General features: G+C 33.8%; 2 protein-coding genes, 1 long non-coding RNA gene and 1 other non-coding gene across 6 annotated transcripts; 2 read left to right on the top strand and 2 right to left on the bottom strand.

The window, feature by feature from the left end:
- Positions 1-1008: 1008 nt before the first annotated feature.
- LOC112696055 (uncharacterized) lies at positions 1009-4225 on the bottom strand. Its single transcript, XR_011862168.1, has 6 exons — positions 4049-4225; positions 2845-3047; positions 2066-2726; positions 1871-1949; positions 1548-1752; positions 1009-1353 (listed from the first exon to the last, which is right to left on the bottom strand). It is a non-coding gene; the product is annotated as an uncharacterized lncRNA (long non-coding RNA).
- On the top strand, positions 3711-3783 carry TRNAF-GAA (transfer RNA phenylalanine (anticodon GAA)). Its single transcript has one exon. It is a non-coding gene; the product is annotated as a tRNA-Phe (tRNA).
- Positions 4226-4970: 745 nt separating the features above from the next.
- On the top strand, positions 4971-7893 carry LOC112696053 (diphthamide biosynthesis protein 3-like). Its single transcript, XM_025748639.2, has 3 exons — positions 4971-5387; positions 6316-6693; positions 7624-7893. The coding sequence occupies exon 2, from the start codon at positions 6434-6436 to the stop codon at positions 6683-6685; it is 252 nt and encodes an 83-aa protein (XP_025604424.1). The 5' UTR covers positions 4971-5387; positions 6316-6433; the 3' UTR covers positions 6686-6693; positions 7624-7893.
- Positions 7894-9510: 1617 nt separating this feature from the next.
- Positions 9511-12883, bottom strand: LOC112696052 (uncharacterized). 3 transcript variants are annotated; one of them, XM_025748637.3, is made up of 7 exons: positions 12690-12883; positions 12358-12451; positions 11833-12035; positions 11610-11714; positions 10356-11487; positions 10034-10238; positions 9511-9839 (listed from the first exon to the last, which is right to left on the bottom strand). In XM_025748637.3, the coding sequence occupies exons 2-5, from the start codon at positions 12443-12445 to the stop codon at positions 10357-10359; spliced, it is 1527 nt and encodes a 508-aa protein (XP_025604422.1). In that variant the 5' UTR covers positions 12446-12451; positions 12690-12883; the 3' UTR covers positions 9511-9839; positions 10034-10238; position 10356. The 3 variants fall into 3 exon arrangements, with proteins under 3 accessions (XP_025604422.1, XP_072052829.1, XP_025604423.1); XM_072196728.1 differs by lacking the exon at positions 11610-11714; XM_025748638.3 differs by lacking the exon at positions 11610-11714 and having other exon boundaries at positions 10034-11487.
- Positions 12884-19709: the final 6826 nt, after the last annotated feature.

Genomic DNA, 19709 nt, shown 5'->3' with positions numbered 1-19709 from the left:
CACCAACTAATCTTTTTACTTACAATACTCCAATTCTTAATATTGTTTAAGAAAAATAAATATTTAATTATTTTAATGAACTCAATGTTGATAAGTTGTGTTAGGGGTGTGCATGGTCCGACCCAACCCGAAGATTCGGTTCGGTTTCGAACACTTTAGGGGCTTATTTGGTGTGATTTCACCGGGTCTAGGGTTGGGTAAAAGTCTAAAAAATAGACCCGGTCATTATTTTGGGTCGGATTCAGGCCATGGCTCGGATCACCTAAAATCGGCCCGGTGATTCGGTCATCATACACAATTAATATTTTGTGTTATTAGTGATGAATGATGGCTATTCTTATATAGAATTTAAGTATTGTAATGTAAACTTAAATATTTTGTATTATTAGTTATTATAAGACTATAAGTTAATGTTTTATGTTTAAAATGCATAAGATTTTAGACTAATTAATGCATAATATTGTGTTATTTATATTGATTTAAATATTTGGTATTATTAGACAATATTAGTATTGATTATGATTATGCTTTAATTTTAGAAAAGATTTGATTCTTGTTATATTTTTCTAAGTAAATTTTACCATGTTAAATAATGGTTGAAATCTTGAAAATTTGGATATTTTCACATGCTATCTCATATATAAAAATGTATCAAGGTAATGTAATGTTAACGACTCAGTTTTCCCCCGGTATAATCGTGGCCCGAAAGTGTATAGGTTTCATCGGATCTAGGGTCGGGTTCGGGTCTAATAAATAGGCTCGGTATATATTTCAGGCCGGGTCTGGATAACATCAAATCCGGTTTCACCCGACCCATGCACACCCCTAAGTTGTGTTAAGCACATTACATTTGCATATTTAATTAAGGAATAGATCAATAAAATATACCATCAGCAATCTTACAATAAAATGTACAAAATTAGAAGAACATAACCAAATAAGCAATGGAAGAAGGATATATTGGTTTCAGTTGGATCTAAAACTCAAAAACAAAAAGGACTATCAAAATACTAAAAATAGTGCTTAGGCTTGGACGTTACAATATATATATATATATAGTATTTAACTTTCAACTACAGGAAGAGTGCTACAAAAAATGAAAGAATTATACTTACAAAGATGAACAACTATACTAATATTAAAAAGATTAAGCCAATTCCATCAAAAAAATAAAAGCAGCCTGATCATTTCAACTTTGGGTGAGTTCTGTGCAGGCTTTTCCCTTTATCCTTCAGCTTGTCTAGTGTGTATTTCTGATTTCTTAATGATCATCCACAAATACATTAGAACAGAATGTAGAAGGTTTCTTCCAAGGAATTATTGGGTCACAGAACTAAACTTAAGCAATCCCTCCTGCATAGAGAAAGCAAGCAACTTAATAAACAGATAAACATATGTAATATAGAAATATTACATGCAACTGCAGGGCTCATGATGGAAATAATACAAATGAGGAATCAATTCGTTTAACCATCCAAATCTAATAAAGTATTTGAATGCTCTAAACACAGAACAATGGAAGCAAGGGACCAATGAACAATGCTCACCAAAGACAAGTGATTGTTCTTCTTGTCGCCCATAATATTCACTTTTCTACTAGAGGAACATTTTTAGCTTGTCATTCATTTAAGCCTTTCTTTCAATTGCGTGATGATCTGCACATGATGCATAGGCTTGTTGCTGATTTCTTCCAATTTTAAAACTATTGATGTGATGCTCGCATAGATGAGCTCCGTAATTTGTTTACTGAACCTGGTAACACAATTTCTACTCTTTTGATCACAGATATGCTCATATGTATGTTTTTTTTCCTAGAAGGACTATATTCTTTTCTATTAACTTCATGAAGTTGTATTATGGATTATGATACCTTATATCCTTATAAAAGATGCAAGTTCTTTTCTTGCCAAGGAAGCCTTTTTCTTTGCTTCAACACATCTTGAAAAAGCCTGATAACATACACAAAATGGGCACAAAAAGTTTCCTTCTGCATCAATCTGACTAGTCAGGCAGCTTTCATGAACCATAATTGGACAAGTAGTTGTTCTACAAACAAGCAATTTACCGGCTTCTTTACACTTCATACAAACATTACTTTCTGTCAGCCTAGTGCTTGTTGAGATATCACGTCCAGAAGTGCAGCGAGAGCTCAATAATTCGTGCTTTTCTGCAGCAAGACCAATTTTTTCATTCTGATATTCGTCACCATCAGTTAATATCTCTGCCCCACCAGCTTTATCATCTGCAGCATTAGGTTCCTTCCCCTGAGCACCTGTTTTTCTTTTAGATTGCAATTCATGAATTACATTGAGTGCCTTATGTGCAGTATTTGTCCCCGTTTTCAGGAAGAACTCCGTTTGTGAGCAGAACTTTTGTTTTAACTCGTTCATCTTTTTGTTGCTGACAGTATTCAATGTCAGATGTATGCTTCATACTGATTGAAGCTTGTGGCTCACCATGAGAGACTTCATTCTGGTTACTGGATTTACACCGAATGGAAGCAAGGTGCTGATCATGACTACCCTCTTCAGACACTACTCCCAGATTTTCCTGGACATCCTTGTCGGTATGATTTTCTATTACCTGTTTTCCATAGGGAGGGACTGACTTCTCTTTGTCGGAATCAACATTTAAAAGTGAATTACATCTACTCTTCTTTGCATTTACTTCATCACATTCCATTTCAAAAGCTTAGCTCCATCCATTTCTAAATTGGGTAATGGTATCTGATTTTGTTTTCCCAACAGAAGTAGTCCATTAATTAGCATAATGATAAAGCTATCATCATAAAACATATCCCACAAAATAATTAACTAGTAAACAAATTGCTTTACACAATTTTACCTCATCCAGTATTTTTTGGAGGACATCTTCACAACTGCTAGAAAAATCAAACCGAACTCTTGAATCCAGGCTAGCTGATGTAGCTTCATCACAACCAACTCTATGAGCAGAATTGAAAATTTCCTCCAAACATCCAAGAGCAATCAATTCCCTTGTCTTTCCACAAAAATCAGCTCGCACAACAGGGGTCGCACGAATCAAAGCTGGCGAACAAAAAGAAAAGAAACACAATCATGAATCATCAATTTTCAGAATCCAAAACAAAAAGAAGCTCCTAAAATAAGGGATGGCTAGCCAGGTCAAGTGAGCTGTTTCAGTTTACATTTTGAATTTATATTCATATCATTTCATAATCAAAAGTAGATCATCATTATCTTGACAAAATTCAAAAGCGGTAAATAAGATGAAAAAAAAAAAAGAAATCAGTAAAACTATTATTATACTGAAGAAACAGTTCAAGTGGAAACATAAACAAGAAAAACAAAACAAAATCAAAACTTTAAGAGAATAATAGTGGCATTATACCCTGTAAAATAGAAATGTTACAAATCGAGAGGAATCGCGGATATTGTATAAAAAGACTAAAAAACTTTCAAGACGGAATCATCCACTTTGGTATCTTATTGAAAAAAGATGGTGATATTGTTCTTCCATTGATCAAGAATTTCGATTTTCGGACCTCTTGTGGGAATGATTTGGAAGATCCAAAACAAAAAATAGTGGTATTTGCTAGCAACAACTCAATCACTTGCTGCCGTTACTCTTCAGTTTTCTGTTGAGGTCTATCCTGTGGAAGTACTCAAATTGGATCAGTGATCGATTTCTAGGTTTCGCCGTAATAAGATTAATATGATGCCTCAAAAGAGGTCGGGATAGCTCAGCTGGTAGAGCAGAGGACTGAAAATCCTCGTGTCACCAGTTCAAATCTGGTTCCTGGCACATGATGGATTTGTTTGCAGCTTGCAACAGATTGAATGGCCCAAAGCCATGGAAAGCAAAAAAATGGTACCAAATTCGAATAGCAGAAAAAAAAGCTAGCAAACAACAGTGTTACAATTAGTTACATCTTTTTTTTATACCAATTGCAGTAACTGTATCAAGAAACCCAGTCCTCAACGAAATTTAGTAGCGCAAGCAAAAAAAAAAGTGAATAAAATCGAGTAATTTAAAAAAAAAAATCTAGTGAGAAAGGAAAAGAACGTACTTGAGAATCGATAGATGCGGAGGTTTAAGTGGTGCTGAAATCTTCAAGAGAAGGAGAAGGAGAAGGAGAAGAAGCCATCGATGATTCCATCAACTAGTTTAACCCAATGTTCTGAAAACTGGTTCGAACTTAATGTTCTGAAAATTGGTTAAACCTTCCGATCGAAAAGGGGGAACCGCGAACCATGAGAATTACAGTTCGGTTATATTTTAAAACCGCAAAAAGTGAAAACTAAAGTTGAACTGTTGAATTGGCCAATAATCGATCGGTCGAACCGAATCAAAACTCGGTTGGTTTTTTTATTTTTCCCAAAAAAAGCCAAAATGCAGTCGTTTAACATTATGATCTACTAACCATTAACTTTCCCAATCCTTACCAACCTCGTCCCTCTCATCATCCTTGAGTTGGTCATTCCTCTCAATGCTGGTGAGATCAGTCCCTCTTTTTTGTTCAGCCGCCGGACTGGTCCTGACGACATCGTAAGTTGGGGCTTCGAAACTCACTCAGTCCCTCACTCCTGTTCGTACAGTTAACGTCTCAGACTCTCAGCAGTAGAAGTACAGTCGCTGGGCTCGCCTCCTGTTTCCATCGCGAAGCTCTTTTCCACAGTTGCTGGCGCCATCTCTATTCTTCCGTCACAAACTCTGTTTTTACCTCCGTCGTCAGCTCTATTCTATGCTTCATTGTTTCTAGCTAAGGTTCTGGAAATCAGATTAGACCGGTCAATTTAATCAAAAACCGATTATCTAATCAGTCCGGTTGAGACTCAAAACCGTCCTATAAAAAACCAATAAAAAATCCGGTTGAATTAGTAGTTAATCGATGAACTGGACAAATTGGTCGAGTTTTTATTGGCACCGATTTTTTATTGTTGGTCTGAAACAACGTCTTTTGACACGTAGGAAAAAAAAAGTCTGAACCCACATAGCCGCAGCCCCATTTGTTCAGTCCCTCACCTCACCAACCCTAATTCCTCTTCCAATCTTCCCCGGTTCCCCCAACTCCAACGAAGAGCAGCCACCATCACGGTTATCCACTCCTCATCGTGGGTCGTCGGTGCTTCTCCCCTCCTCGCCCTGCTCCTCATCGTTTCTGGCTGTCACTTCTTCTCTGCTTCCCGTCAGTCTTCCCATTGCTTCCTCTTCGCTCCGCACCGTGTCCCGTCATCGTTTCAGACATTGCTTCTCCTTGCCGTCGTCGTCTCTCAAAGATCTTCTTGGAGCTGTTGGCGTCGCAGTCTCCATCATCGTCGTCTTCGAGCCCTCTCACTCCTTCTCTTTCTGTCCGAGCTGAATTTCCTTCCTCCCTCGCCGTCACTTCCCTTCCTCCCTCATTGCCAGTAAGCGCTGCTACTTCAATTTATGGTGTTGCTGATTTTCTGAAATAATGGTTGATGGTTAATTTGAATGATTCTGTTAAATTTTTTTTGTTGTGTTAATTTTGCTGATGGAATTCTGAGTTGGGGTTGATGGTTGATTTCAAAAGTGGTTGTTAATTTTGTGTTCTGAGTTGGGGGTTGGTGGTGATGTGATTCTGAATTTAATTTGGATGCTGAGTATGAATTCTTTGTTTAGTTTTTCTATTTTTGGATTTTCTGATTTTGAATGCTGAGTTCTGTGTGTTTGGATTCGAGTTTTTATTGTTGAATACTTGATTAGAAGTTTTTGTTAAAATCTTTTGTGATTCTTAATTCTTTGTTGCTGGTGGGTTGAGTTTCGATGTAAGTTTGTTATTCTGAATTCTTTTTTGTGATTGTTGAATATGATCTTTTGGGTTCTGGCCTCCAAAAGCAAGAAGTGTATGTTGTTGGAGGTAAAGGAATTGCTCTGAGATGATGAACCTGGATAGGAGAATTATGTAGCACCAGTTTATTGTTGTGCAAGAAGTCAGAGAGAGTGAAAGAGAATTTGAGAATGAAAAAAGAAATTGACTTAATTATGATCTATAGGTCTCTTTTACACTGAAATATACAAATATTTATATTAAGTTGCTTTAGTTTCTATAATATCTACATGTATATTAAATTTTAATGTTTATTATATATTTAATTAAAATGGTTCAACTACGGTTTGACATCAGTTGAACCATTGAATCAGTCACTTGACCGGTTCAATGATCGGCTCGGTTTTCGCAACCTTGCTTCTAGCTTCTAGGTATTTTTTTTTTAGCAATCATTGTTGAATAATCTGTGAACTTGTTATGGGGGTAAATAATTGTTAATTAATCTGTGAATTACTAGGTTGAATAATCGTTGAATAATTATAAAGGAGAAGAGAAGAGAAGGGAAGAGAAGAAAACCAGATTCTCGACGGTGCTCTCTTATTCATCTTCTTCTTGTTCGTTGTTCCGAAAGTCCAAAGAAAGAAGAAGCGGCGAAACGAAAGGATGTCGTACGACGATGTTGAGATCGAGGATATGGAGTGGAACGAGGAGCTTCAGGCATACACGTACCCTTGCCCCTGCGGCGACCTCTTTCAGATCACCAAGGACGATTTGAAACTCGGCGAGGAAATCGCACGCTGCCCTAGCTGCTCCCTCTACATCACCGTCATCTACAACATCGAAGATTTCTCCGATCACAATCGCAACAACAAACCTCTCCAACCTTCAAATCCCCAATCCCTCACCGTTGCTTGAATTTCCAGGTTACCATCCCTGTTTCCTCATATCGATTTTCCTTTCTGTTGCCGCTTAACTTAATTGCACTGTTTTTTGCACTAATCTGTGTGTTTTACTTTATGTATAAACTTTTCTTTCTTTTTTTTTTTCTTTGTAATAATTTGTTGAGTAGTATATTAGAGATAGAAAGAGAATCTTTTGGCCAAAGTTATGTAACTTAGAGATGAAATTTATCACCTTTGTCTTTGTATCGTGTTTACTTTTAATCCCTAACCCTAAATCAACATATAGTGTGTCTTATATATACGTTTGTTGGAGTATTATTGGTATGTGATATAGCTGATAGGTATATTCACTCACTTTGCAATTTGCATATCATACCTCCCCCACCATTGGTTTGGTGTTGCCGGCCATGCTCACATGTAGGACTGCATATAGAACTTAGAAGAACTGAAGAAGTATGGGGGTATATGTGAGCTTTTCACAAAATAAGGGGGTGTTGAATTAGTGAATTACCGTTTAAGTTTTACCCACATTGATTTGAGAATAAATTTGTGACAATCTATTCTCATTAGTACTAGTTTGTCATATGCTAAATGCTGATGCACTGATCACTAATTCTATGCATAGAATAGATTATCACTTGCTAACAAATCTATGGTTCCCCCCTTTCTTTTTGGGTCTAATAATGCCTGTTCCCTGTTGTTGACTATGAATTGTGTTCATTACTATGACACTTCACTTCTTTTTAGTTCCCTTCTGCCATGTTCATGCCTGTTTCATTTGGTCTCGAGTTTACATTGGAATATAGATTTCAAGGAAGTGAAAGTCAAAGGAATACGCTTGATTTGAATGTATTGTATTTATACTGAGAATGTTGCATATTAGTGCTCTTGTGAATGACGGATCTTCTTTTGTATAAATGACTAAAATTGTATAAAACCACTATATTGCAGGTGTCCTGGAATGGAGGCCGGAACAAGTTTTGTCACAGCTTTTGACTTATTGTAGCATGCACAGCACAGGTCTTGTTTTGCATATCGGAATTCTTGTTATTTGAAATGAGAAGGGAGAGATAAGCGTCACCAGAGATTATATAGTACAGAAAGAGCGCTATTATTTCTGTATCATTGTTATGTGGGAAACTAGCTTAAGCTTTAGTTATTGAACTTGGTTGAACTTTTGATAGGACATTGATTCTTATAAAATAAATCATCATTGGTATATTTATGAACCTTTTATTTTATTTTGGAGCTTATTCATTATTCTATGCTATAGCTGCTGAGTAGTATAAATGGGCGAAAACTTTGGTGCAGCAGTTATTTGACCATGTGATTAGTCAATGTGTTTGTCCTATCAACTTGGTACCTTTTGGCAATGTTAGTAGTTAACTAGATTTATAACTCAATTATTTGGTAAACATGATCTACCTATTGTTTGTCCCATACGAACTCATAATCTAAGCAAGTGAAATAATATTCTGAATAGAGTGACGATGGTAAGGGCCAAATTAATAGGCTTTAGTTATACCCACTTCAATATCATTCTGCGCTTATCAAATTCTTCGGGTAAAGTAGTCTCTATGGTAGCGTTTGTTTTGCAGTACTGGGACAGAGACTGAGAGATTGAGATACAGTATCATGTTTGTTGGCTCAGAGATTGGTACTAAAATTTCTATCTCTGTTTCCAAAATTTCAGTATTTCAGTGTCTCCAAAATGTAGGGACACAGGAGACTGATATTTTTAGAAACAGAGACTGAAATTTTAATAACATTTTATACCTAAAATACTCTCATTTTAATTAATTAATTCCAATTTTATCTTTGTGTAAATTAAATTAGAGTTTTATTCTTATTTCAATTTTTATCTCTCATTTGGCACCAAACAGAATACTAAAACTTATTTCAGTTTCTGTCTCTTAGTCTCTGTCTCTCAGTCTCAGTCTTTCAGTATCTGTCTCTTCACCAAGGCTCCGTTTGGTTGATGTATTTGATGAGACATAAACACAGAGACACAGACATTAAAGACATAGACATAAAATATTTGTGTCTATGTATCGTGTTTGGCAAAAATAAAAAACAAGACACATATATTTGAAAAAGACTGAATTATCCTTCATTCAACCACAAGTTTTACCACTATTACAATACACCTATTATTCCAAACAATGCATGCCATCACCATTAAATTTTTATTTCTTCTAATAATTTTTTATTTCTTCTAATGCCATCTTAAATTATCATTTAAATATTAAATATATATTTGTTCTTGAAAAAAAAAATAGAAAATTAAAGTTCAGAATTTATCAAAGATTAATCAAAAATTAAATAAATAAAAAAAATTAAATGTACAAATTTTTTTTTGAAAAAATAGAAAAGTAAACTTAGTTGTAGAATCTAAAAGAGAAAGAGAAAAAAAAAAGATTTGGGAAGATAAGAGGACAAATTTTAAAAACTCAATAAGGATAAAAGAGTAAAAAATTAGTGTCTCACAAGTTGTGTCTCAGTGTCTCACCAAATTGGAGGTACACAAATTTAGTGTCTCCTTGTCCATCCGTGTCCTCCCGTGTCCTTCGAAAATCTGTGTCTCACCAAACCAAACAGCAGACATGTGTCACCGTGTACCACTGTGTCTATGTCTCAGTAACCAAACGCTACCTATGATTCCTGGAACTGCCATGTTGATTACCGGAAATAAAATTCACTGTTTGGAAAGAAAAATCAAATTAGATTGCATTTTTCTGCCAGAGGAATCAAATAGGGAATTTTATTTCCGGTAATCAACATGGCAGTTCCAGGAATCGTAGACTACTTTTCTTATATCATGCTTTCCGAAGATAGTGCTTGGGCTTGGACCTTACAATATATATATATATATAGTATTTAACTTTCAACTTTTGGAAGAGTGCTACAAAAAATGAAAGAATTATACTTACAAAGATGAACAACTATACTAATATTAAAAAGATTTAAGCCTATTCCATCAAAAAATAAAAGCAGCCTGGTCATTTCAATTATGGGCGAGTTCTATGCAGGCTTTTCCCCTTTATCCTTCAGCATGTGTAGTGTGTGTTTCTGATTTCTTAATGATCATTCTCAAATACCTTGGAACAGAATGTAGAAGGTTTCTTCCAAGGAATTATTGGGTCACAACCAAACTTAAGCAATCCCTCCTGCACAGAGAAAGCACGCAACTTAATAAACAGATGAACATATGTAATGTAGAAATATTACATGCAACTGCAGGGCTCATGATGGAAAGAATACAAATGAGGAATCAACTCGTTTAACCATCCAAATCTAATAAAGTATTTGAATGCTCTAAACACAGAACAATGGAAGCAAGGGACCAATGTACAATGCTCACCAAAGACAAGTGAACGTTCTTCTTGTTGCCCATAATATTCACTTTTCTACAAGTGGAACATTTTTAGCTTGTCATTTATTTAAGCCTTTCTTTCAATTGCATGATGATCTGCAAATGATGCATTGGCTTGTTGCTGATCTCTTCCAATTTTAAAACTATTGATGTGATGCTTGCATAGATGAGCTCCGTAATTTGTCTACTGAACCTGGTAGCACAATTTCTACTCTTTTGATCACAGATATGCTCATATGTATGATTTTTTTCTACAAGGACTATGTTATTTTCTATTAACTTCATGAAGTTGTATTATGGATTATGATACCTTATATCCTTATAAAAGATGCTAGTTCTTTTCTTGCCAAGGAAGCCTTTTTCTTTGCTTCAACACATCTTGAAATAGCCTGATAATATACACAAAATGGGCACAAAAAGTTTCCTTCTGCATCAATCTGACAAGTAGTCAGACAGCTTTCATGAACCATAATTGGACAAGTAGTTGTTCTACAAACAAGCAATTTACCGCCTTCTTTACACTTCATACAAACATTATTTTCTGTCAGCCTAGTACTTGTTGAGATATCATGTCCAGAAGTGCAGCGAGAGCTCAATAATTCGCGCTTTTGTGCAGCAAGACCAAGTTTTTCATTCTGATATTCGTCACCATCACTTAATATCACTGCCCCACCAGCTTTATCATCTGCAGCATTAGGTTCCTTCCCTTGAGCACCTGTTTTTCTTTTAGATTGCAATTCATGAATTACATTGAGTGCCTTATGTGCAGTATTGTCTCCGTTTTCAGGAAGAACTTCGTTTCTGAGCAGAACTTTTGTTTTAACTGGTTCATCATTTTGTTGCTGACAGTATTCAACGTCAGATGTATGCTTCATACTGATTGAAGCTTGTGGCTCACCATGAGAGACTTCATTCTGGTTACTAGATTTACACCGAATGGAAGCAAGGTGCTGATCATGACTACCCTCTTCAGACACTACTCCCAGATTTTCCCGGACAACCTTGTCGGTATGATTTTCTATTACCTGTTTTCCATGGGGAGGGACTGACTTCTCTTTGTCGGAATCAACATTTAAAAGTGAACTACATCTACTCTTCTTTGCATTTACTTCATCACATTCACTAATATCAACTTGCTTTCCGAGTTGGTATCCCATCACATGCTCATCAGCCGACTCAGCCCTGTTCCTCTTGCAGGGTATAATCTTATCAAGTAAAGACTCTTTCGATGATTCATTCACCTTCTCTAAAATTGCAAACATTGGGTTCTCTTTTGCTCCCATGTTTTCACAATAATTGTGATTCCCATGATCTCTTTTCCTAAGATCATCGCGTACGTTGTCATTGACATGCACTGTATTCTCATTCTGATGTAGCAATCCACTAATGTCTCTTAAATGATTGGCATATGGATGAGTACCTTCAACGATTGATTCTTTTAGCTATTTGACAAGAAAGAAGCGACACCAACCAATAAGAATGGTAAAAAAAGAAAAAATGTATTAAACTCATAAGCGAAAACAACAGAAACACATTCTTATTTTCTTAAGTAACTTTGAATCACCTGCTGTAAGTCACATTTGATAGTGCCTCTTTTATGCATAATAAATGGGAAAACATTCCATTTCAAAAGCTTAGCTCCATCCATTTCTAAATTGGGTAATGGTATCTGATTTTATTTTCCCAAAAGAAGTAGTCCATTAATTAGCATAATGATAAAGCTATCATCATAAAACATATCCGACAAAATAATTAACTAGTAAACAAATTGCTTTACACAATTTTACCTCATTCAGTATTTTTTGGAGGACATCTTCACAACTGCTAGAAAAATCAAACCGAACTCTTGAATCCAGGCTAGCTGATGTAGCTTCATCACAACCAACTCTATGAGCAGAATCGAAAATTTCCTCCAAACATCTAAGAGCAATCAATTCCCTTGTCTTTCCACAAAAATCAGCTCGCGCAACAGGGGCCACACGTATCAAAGCTGGCGAACAAAAAGAAAAGAAACACAATCACGAATCATCAATTTTCAGAATCCAAAACAAAAAGAAGCTCCTAAAATAAGGGATGGCTAGCCAAGTCAACTGAGCTGTTTCAGTTTACAATTTGAATTTATATTCATATCATTTCTTAATCAAAAGTAAATCATCATTGTCTTGACAAAATTCAAAAGCAGTAAATAAGATGAAAAAAAAAAAGAAATCAGTAAAACTATCATTATACTGAAGAAACAGTTCAAGTGGAAACATAAACAAGAAAACCAAAACAAAATCAAAACTTTTAAGAGAATAATAGTGGCATTATACCCTGTAATATAGAAATGTGGATTTGTTTGCAGCTTGCAACAGATTGAATGGCCCAAAGCCATGGAAGTGATGACGCAGATTCCACCATTTCAAACTGCACGTAAATTTTTTTAAAAAAAATGGTAACCAAATTCGAATAGCAGAGAAAAAAAAAAGCTACCAAACAACAGTGTTACAATTAGTTACGTCTTTTTTTATTCCAATTGCAGTAACTCTATCAAGAAATCCAGTCCTCAACGAAATTTAGTAGCCAAGCAAAAAAAAAAAAAAAAAAAGTTAATAAAATCGAGTAATTTAAAAAAAAAATCTAGTGAGAAAGAAAAAGAACGTACTTGAGAATCGATAGATGCGGAGGATTAAGTGGTGCTGAAATCTTCAAGAGAAGGAGAAGGAGAAGGAGAAGAAGCCATCGATGATTCCATCAACTAGTTTAACCTTCACGTTCTTTTTGTCCCCCTTTTTTCTTTTTCTTTCTTTTTCTTTTTTAAATTGAGTGCGATTACAAAAATTAACCACTTTTATTTATAGAATATCATATGTTACTTTGTGAATTTAATTTATAATGGCATGTAGCAATATAACTTTTTCTTTTTAGGGCTGGAATGTTTGCTCGATTCAATTTTCACATATTTGACAGAGTCATGCTACCTATTCACATCATTTTTTAGTTAAGTTCATTTAAATAGGCCTAATACCCAAAAAAAATTTCTTTAAAATAAAATATGATTCCACGTGCTACGAAAGGTATGATAAAAACAAAAATAAGAACAGAGACTACGAAAAGTATGATAAAAATTATTGTTTATTTAAAATCTTGCAATTTCGCATTTCTCTTAGTTTTATTTTAGATTTACTAAATTGAGTTACTTCGTTTGGTAGATTGACTTAATTTGATTCCATTTTTTGGCATAAATAGGACATAGGAATAGAAATGTATTCTTATTTTCTTTCTGTTCAATAGAGTTGCTCATTTTCATTATTTGATTGTTAGTGTGTTTAGTTGAGTCCTTTTGCATGCATAAATGATTTTCTTGATAATTGAATGTTTATCATGTTTTATTCAGCACATGATTTGTGTTCAGTTCACTGGTGTTTATCATTTGATTCACCTGATTGTTAGTGCGTTCAGTTGAGTTCTTTTGCATGCAGAAATGATTTACTTGATGATTGAATGTTTATCACGTTATATTCAGCACATGATTGATGTTCGGTTCACAGGTGTTTGTCATTTGATTCACCTGATTGTTAGTGCGTTTAGTTGAGTTATTTTGCATGCAGAAATATTTTTCTTGCTGATTGAATGTTTATCAAGTTTTATTTAGAACATCAATGAAATTCAGTTCAATGGAGTTGGTTATTTTAATTCATTTGATTATTAATCTGTTTAGTTGAGTCTTTTTGTATGCGGAAATTATTTAATTGATGATTGAATGTTTATCACATTTTATTCAGCACATGATTGTTGTTCGGTTCACTGGTGTTTGTCATTTGATTCACTTGATTGTTATGTGTTCAGTTGAGCTTTTTTGCATGCAGAAAAATTTTTCTTGATGATTGAATATTTATCACGTTTTATTCAACACATGAATGGTGTTCGGTTTAATTGGGTTGGCCATTTTAATTCACTTGATTAAAATATGCATGATTGTGCTTGTCAGTGTATTGAGTGAAGTATTGACCAAATTTTTTTTGCTTCAGACTCGAATATGAACCAAATATTCTATTGCACAAATTGAACAAAATCAGAGACCAAGTAATTCGAGTATCTAAAGAAATAAGACTCTCAAAGCCATCTGCTGTCCTCTTCTGCTCTTATTATAAATTCACACTGGGGATATAGATAGTAAATAAGATATACTTTGTTTGATTGATTGTAATTAACACTATTTTGTTTAACTTGTTTAAAAAATCAAATAATATATATGTAAATATTAATGTAAATGTTATTAGAAATTTAATGTCAATATATACATCTGATTCAAGATGGATTAGTCCTTGTCTTGCTAAAACAGAGTCGTTGACAACAAACTGAAGCAGTGTGGTTCTAATATTTCTTATTTGACTAACGGTTGAGTATTGTTCATTTGTGAATCAGTCACCAAATATAAGAATGTTAAGCAACCCAATTACTATTTATATTAGAAAATAAAATCTACTCAAACCATTGTGATTTTTTTTTTGTAAATTTAACTTTGCACAATTTTGTAAGAAAGATATGGAATAATAAAATAAATTAGGATATTAAAGTTGAATGCAACTTTAAAATTATATTAATTAGAGCACTTTTGTCCTTTTTTTAGTGATTAATAGTTAATACTTATGCATAATAGTTTATTAGTATACGAACAGAAACACATTCAATAGTTAATTTCACATTTACATAATATTAAAAAAATAGTATTATAATATTATCAATTAATATTTTTTTATTAAAATTATAACAAAAATATTCACTAAAATATTTAAAAAATATTAGACCAATGTTTTTTTATGAATGTCTTGCAGTAATTAATTTAAATATAATATATGTACAAATTGATTCTTACACATAAATATTGTTTCATTAGTATTTTATCAATTATTTTTTTAAAAAAGTAACATAAACATCGAATATGTCAATGGATTAAGCCCATAGTAGATTCTTTATTTACTGTAGCTCAGATAAAATAATAAAAACCACAGTTAAAACTCCCATATAATAACAAAGTAGGTATGTGGTTATCCATGGAATCACCCTTGGATGGTCAAATTCATAATATCTCACACCTTTGCAACACTTACCCCATCTTGTGGGCGAGCAGAATAACTATATCTCCGTCCAATTTGATTTTTTTGGTGATTCGTCCAATTTGATTTTCATTTGTGTACACAAATTCTTGTTTTCATCTTCATTTATTGAGTCTGATCTAATATATTTTTTTAATATTATAACAAAAATAATAATGCAAATTTAATAAAATTTAATTTATAATTTATAATTTAAAATTTTATTTTTAACTTGTTATTCAAACATTAATTTAAAAATTTATTAATATCTTTTTGTTATTAGTATTTTTTAACTTTTAAAATTTAAATTCTTCAATTAATAGATACAGATTAATATTTTTTGCATAACTAACTAAATATTTTATTTAATTGTGTCTATTATTTAAAGAGTTAAAATTTAAAAAATTAAAAAATATTAACAACAAAAAATATTAATAAATTTTTAAATTAGTATTTAAATAATAAATCAAGATTAAAATGTTAAATTATAAATTATAAATTAAATATGTATTTTTTTGTAGTGTTAAAAAAAATATTAGATAATGTCCAACATAATTTAATATATGACAACTTCATATGTTATAGTTAAAATTCATGTTATACAAATTTGTCATGATACATTTCATTTTGTATGATAAACATATATAGCATGAATAGCATGAAATAATAATGCATATTTAATGAAAAAGTATTGCTAGGGAACTAAATGTGTCTGGGCTGGATCCCAATAGCCCAATGCACATCAGCCAAAACCCCGCTAAATGTGTTTAGACTGGATCTCAATAGTTCAATACACATTAGCAACATCCAAATTGAGATCTAGGGTAAACCATATTTACCCTCCCCCGAAAATCCTACCTCCTTTCACTGTTTTACCACACAAAATTTGAAAATCATCTACACCCGCGCCAAGCCTCCAGAACGATCGCGAAACTCTCTTCTCTCTCTTCTCCGAACATCGCGACGGCGCTCCTAGCGGTTCTGGCCATCGGGACTCCACTAAAGCCACCTGAGCGCAACCCTCTTCCCTCACTTCTCCAGACGCTTCGACGCCGCGCCTACCCTCCCCGACCATCGCGCCTCCAATATCGGAACCAGAGCGACGCCGCTCTGCTGTTGCATGTGGGTTTTACCGGCGCCGCCTAAGCCACACGGTGCAGCTTCGACGTCCGCCGGTGGACCTCCACCTCACCATCCTGAAAACCCCCCGCTCGTCTCATTAATTGGTAAGTATGGTAGATGTTGCCTCTGACTTCCTATGCATGTTTTGAAAAGAGAATTGGATTGTGTTTTGTTGTAGTGGTTTGTATGAGTTCTAATTCGATGGATGTTCCTTTCAAGGTTTTACAACTACGGTAACACAATTTTGGGGCATCACTAGTCCTTGGCAAATATAGCAGCTGCATGGTTTTCAAGTTTTTGGTGTGTTGTAAAATCTTGATCACAAGTATGTTTATGGACTCCTAATTGAATTTCAGTGGATTCTAATTAATCTCTCAAAAAAGGGAAGATAGAAAAATACAAAACTAAAGGGGCAAGAGTTAGGTGTTGCTTTCATCTAGGTTGGATATTGTAATTGTAGTGGTTAGAGGCTAGATGTTTCTGTTCTGCTATATGGTTTAGAGACTATGAATGGTGTTCATATGAGGTGTTCTTTAATATTGCTAATTTAGGGGACGTTTTTGTTGAATAATTTTGGATATTTGAATGTATGATTTTTTAATGTTTATTTGAGTGTATACTTTTAGATATTTGTGTGAATGATTTGTTACTAAAAGAATACACTGCTTCTTTGGAAGAAAGTAAAGAAAAAAGGAGAAGAAATAACATTAATTTGGTCTTTTTGACTCCTCACAAACTATCTATGTAATGTAATTTTCTGTACGAGTTTATTAGTAGCTAATATATTCAATCATCAGTGAAAAATTAGAATTAAATAAGGATACAAATAATTAATAATGCCACCAAAAAATTTTGGCTTTGATATTAGATTATACATTAGAGTACCGGTAAGAGATTAGGTAAGTTGTAATTGGCCCTATAATAAATTCACCTTGTTTAATTTAGATTATACAGTGTGACTTCCTTGCTGCAACTGGAACATTGATTTAAAAGGTTTGCATGCTTAAAATACAGTGTCAAATTAAATTTTGGGTTGGTTGTTGAAATAGAATAAAATGATCTTAAGTTTGACTTTACATTAGAGTTAATTAATGAGATGAGATCAAGTTCTTGAAAGTATAGAAATTATAAATAGAGTATTTTTTCTTTAATTCAGATTTTGACAAGTTCTTGAAAGTATGGAAATTTTTTTATGTTTTCTTCTAATTTATCATAAGATGGTCATGTTATGTTGCATCATATTTCGATTATCAAAGGTATGAAATAAAGAGTTCCTTTTCCAGCATCTATGTATGTTTATGCTTTAATTAGAGGTTGCAGATGGGTTTGGTTGCAGATGACTGTGAGATCACCTTTCACAGCACCGAGTACGAAGAGCATGCTGCAGCGTGTGGGATTACCCGCAAGAAAGTCGAGAAAGGGGAGAAGACAATGGAAGTAGAATTTTTTACTAGGTAGGAAAACTTTAATATAGATACCTGCGTTACTACATCTATGTTTTGCTTGTGGTAGAGTTGTATAGCTTAATATGGCATTTTCCGTCTTAAACTAGTTTCCTGTGAGCTTGATAATTCTTGTTTCGCTGCAGGTTTAACATTTCATGTCGGTGATTTTTTCAAGTTGATGGTGACAATGAATCGTAAACCTCTGAGTGGATGGTGCTTGAGCTAGGAATTAGGATGTTTCTTTTACTTTGTAAATTAGATGGTTCTGGATCTGTTTTATGTTTTGTCATGTTTAAAGCATTTCAACTTGTTAGTACTTCGTTGATGAGTGAGTGGCTCATGTTTAGTTAGATACTAGTCAGCAGGTTTCATATATTAGTTATTTTAGGATTCTCAAGCAATGTTTTTTCAACTTAGTGATGTCACTAGTTCATTAAGCAAGTCATTGCACATTGATAATATTGAGTGAACTCTGATCGGTGTATATAACCCTTTTGGTCATGTCTATGCTTAAGTGGCACTTCTGTCCATTAACTCTCATGGTGTTAACTAAATGGAGGTGTTTTTTATTTTTTTATCATTGTTTTCTAATGCTGGAATTCTGAAGTTGCTGAAAATTAACACATTGCACGGACTTCGGTCGTGATCAGGCTACAGTAGGTAGGATTTTAAGTGGATGGTATCTTTGGTAGGGACTCAGATGTTTCTTTTACTTTGTAAATTGGATGGTTCTGGATTTGTTTTGTGTTTTGTCATGTTTAAAGCATTTGAACTTGGTAGTACTTTGTTGATGAGTGAGTGGCTCATGATTTGTTAGATACTCGTCAGCAGATTTCATATATTAGTTATTTTAGGATTCTCAAGCAATGTTTTTTCAAGTTAGTGATGTCACTAGTTCATTAAGCAGGTCATTGCACATTGATAATATTAAGTGAACTTTGATCGGTGTATATAACCCTTTTAGTCATGTCTATGCTTAAGTGCCACTTCTGTCTATTAACTCGCGGAGTGTTAACTAAATGGAGGTGTTCTTTATTTTTTTTATCATTATTTTCTATTGCTGGAATTGTGAAGTGGCTGGAAATTAACGCATTGCACGGACTTCGGTCGTGATCAGGCTACAATAGGGAGGATTTTAAGTGGATGGTGTCTTTGTTAGGGAGTCAGATGTTTCTTCTCATTATAAATTGGATAATTTTGTATATGAGTTCGTTGTTTTGTGTGTTACGCATTAGCGACTGTGTGCACTTCATTGAAATATCAATGCGTTTTGTGCTTTTTTTGTTTTAAATTCTCTTGGTCCATTTTTACGGCAGATTTAAACCATTTAATTTTTTCGAACAACTGTGACAATTTGTTTATTTAAAACCTTAACAAAAGATAAACAGGAAAAAGATAACAACAATCCTGATTTCTCATCAATTCCTTGCCAAGGCATAAATACTACTAGAATGAGCACATGTTCTTTCTAAATCAATAATACAAAATTTACACAGTGAAAGGTCTAATGTGACTTAAAAAACATCTAATTAGCATGAATTAGAAACATTCACATAGCACAATCAAACCTTGTGTCCGTCGTCCAACTCATCCTTTCTAGTCACAACGACAACGGTAATTTTGTCGACCTTCAATTATAGAAACCGGAAAAAACCATTGTCAAGTTAAGAACATTCTTTACTATATCATGAATGAGTCCAATAAAAATCATAAAAAAACTTCAAAACAAATCTTGGAGTAAGCATACTCAAATGATGGCAATTCTAATGATTCAAACATGCTGGGTAAGTATTTATAAGCAAATTTTAAGCATTACTTTGCTCAGCTCAATATAAAAATTTTCCAAAATTTTTAAATAATTATACTTTTTGAAATAAAGAAACATCTACCTAGCATGAATAACAATGCTTCAAATAACACATAGCTACAAAAATTTCAAACAACCAAGGAGAAGCTTATTCAACATACCAACGACATTTCTTATTCTTGAATGTCTAATTCACCCACATTGAATTGCTC

The sequence above is a fragment of the Arachis hypogaea genome, chromosome 6 (assembly GCF_003086295.3).
Source record: "Arachis hypogaea cultivar Tifrunner chromosome 6, arahy.Tifrunner.gnm2.J5K5, whole genome shotgun sequence".
NCBI classification, from domain to species: Eukaryota; Viridiplantae; Streptophyta; class Magnoliopsida; order Fabales; family Fabaceae; genus Arachis; species Arachis hypogaea.
The sequence above is the reverse complement of the archived record's forward strand: the minus strand, read 5'-3'. Positions and strand labels throughout refer to the sequence as shown.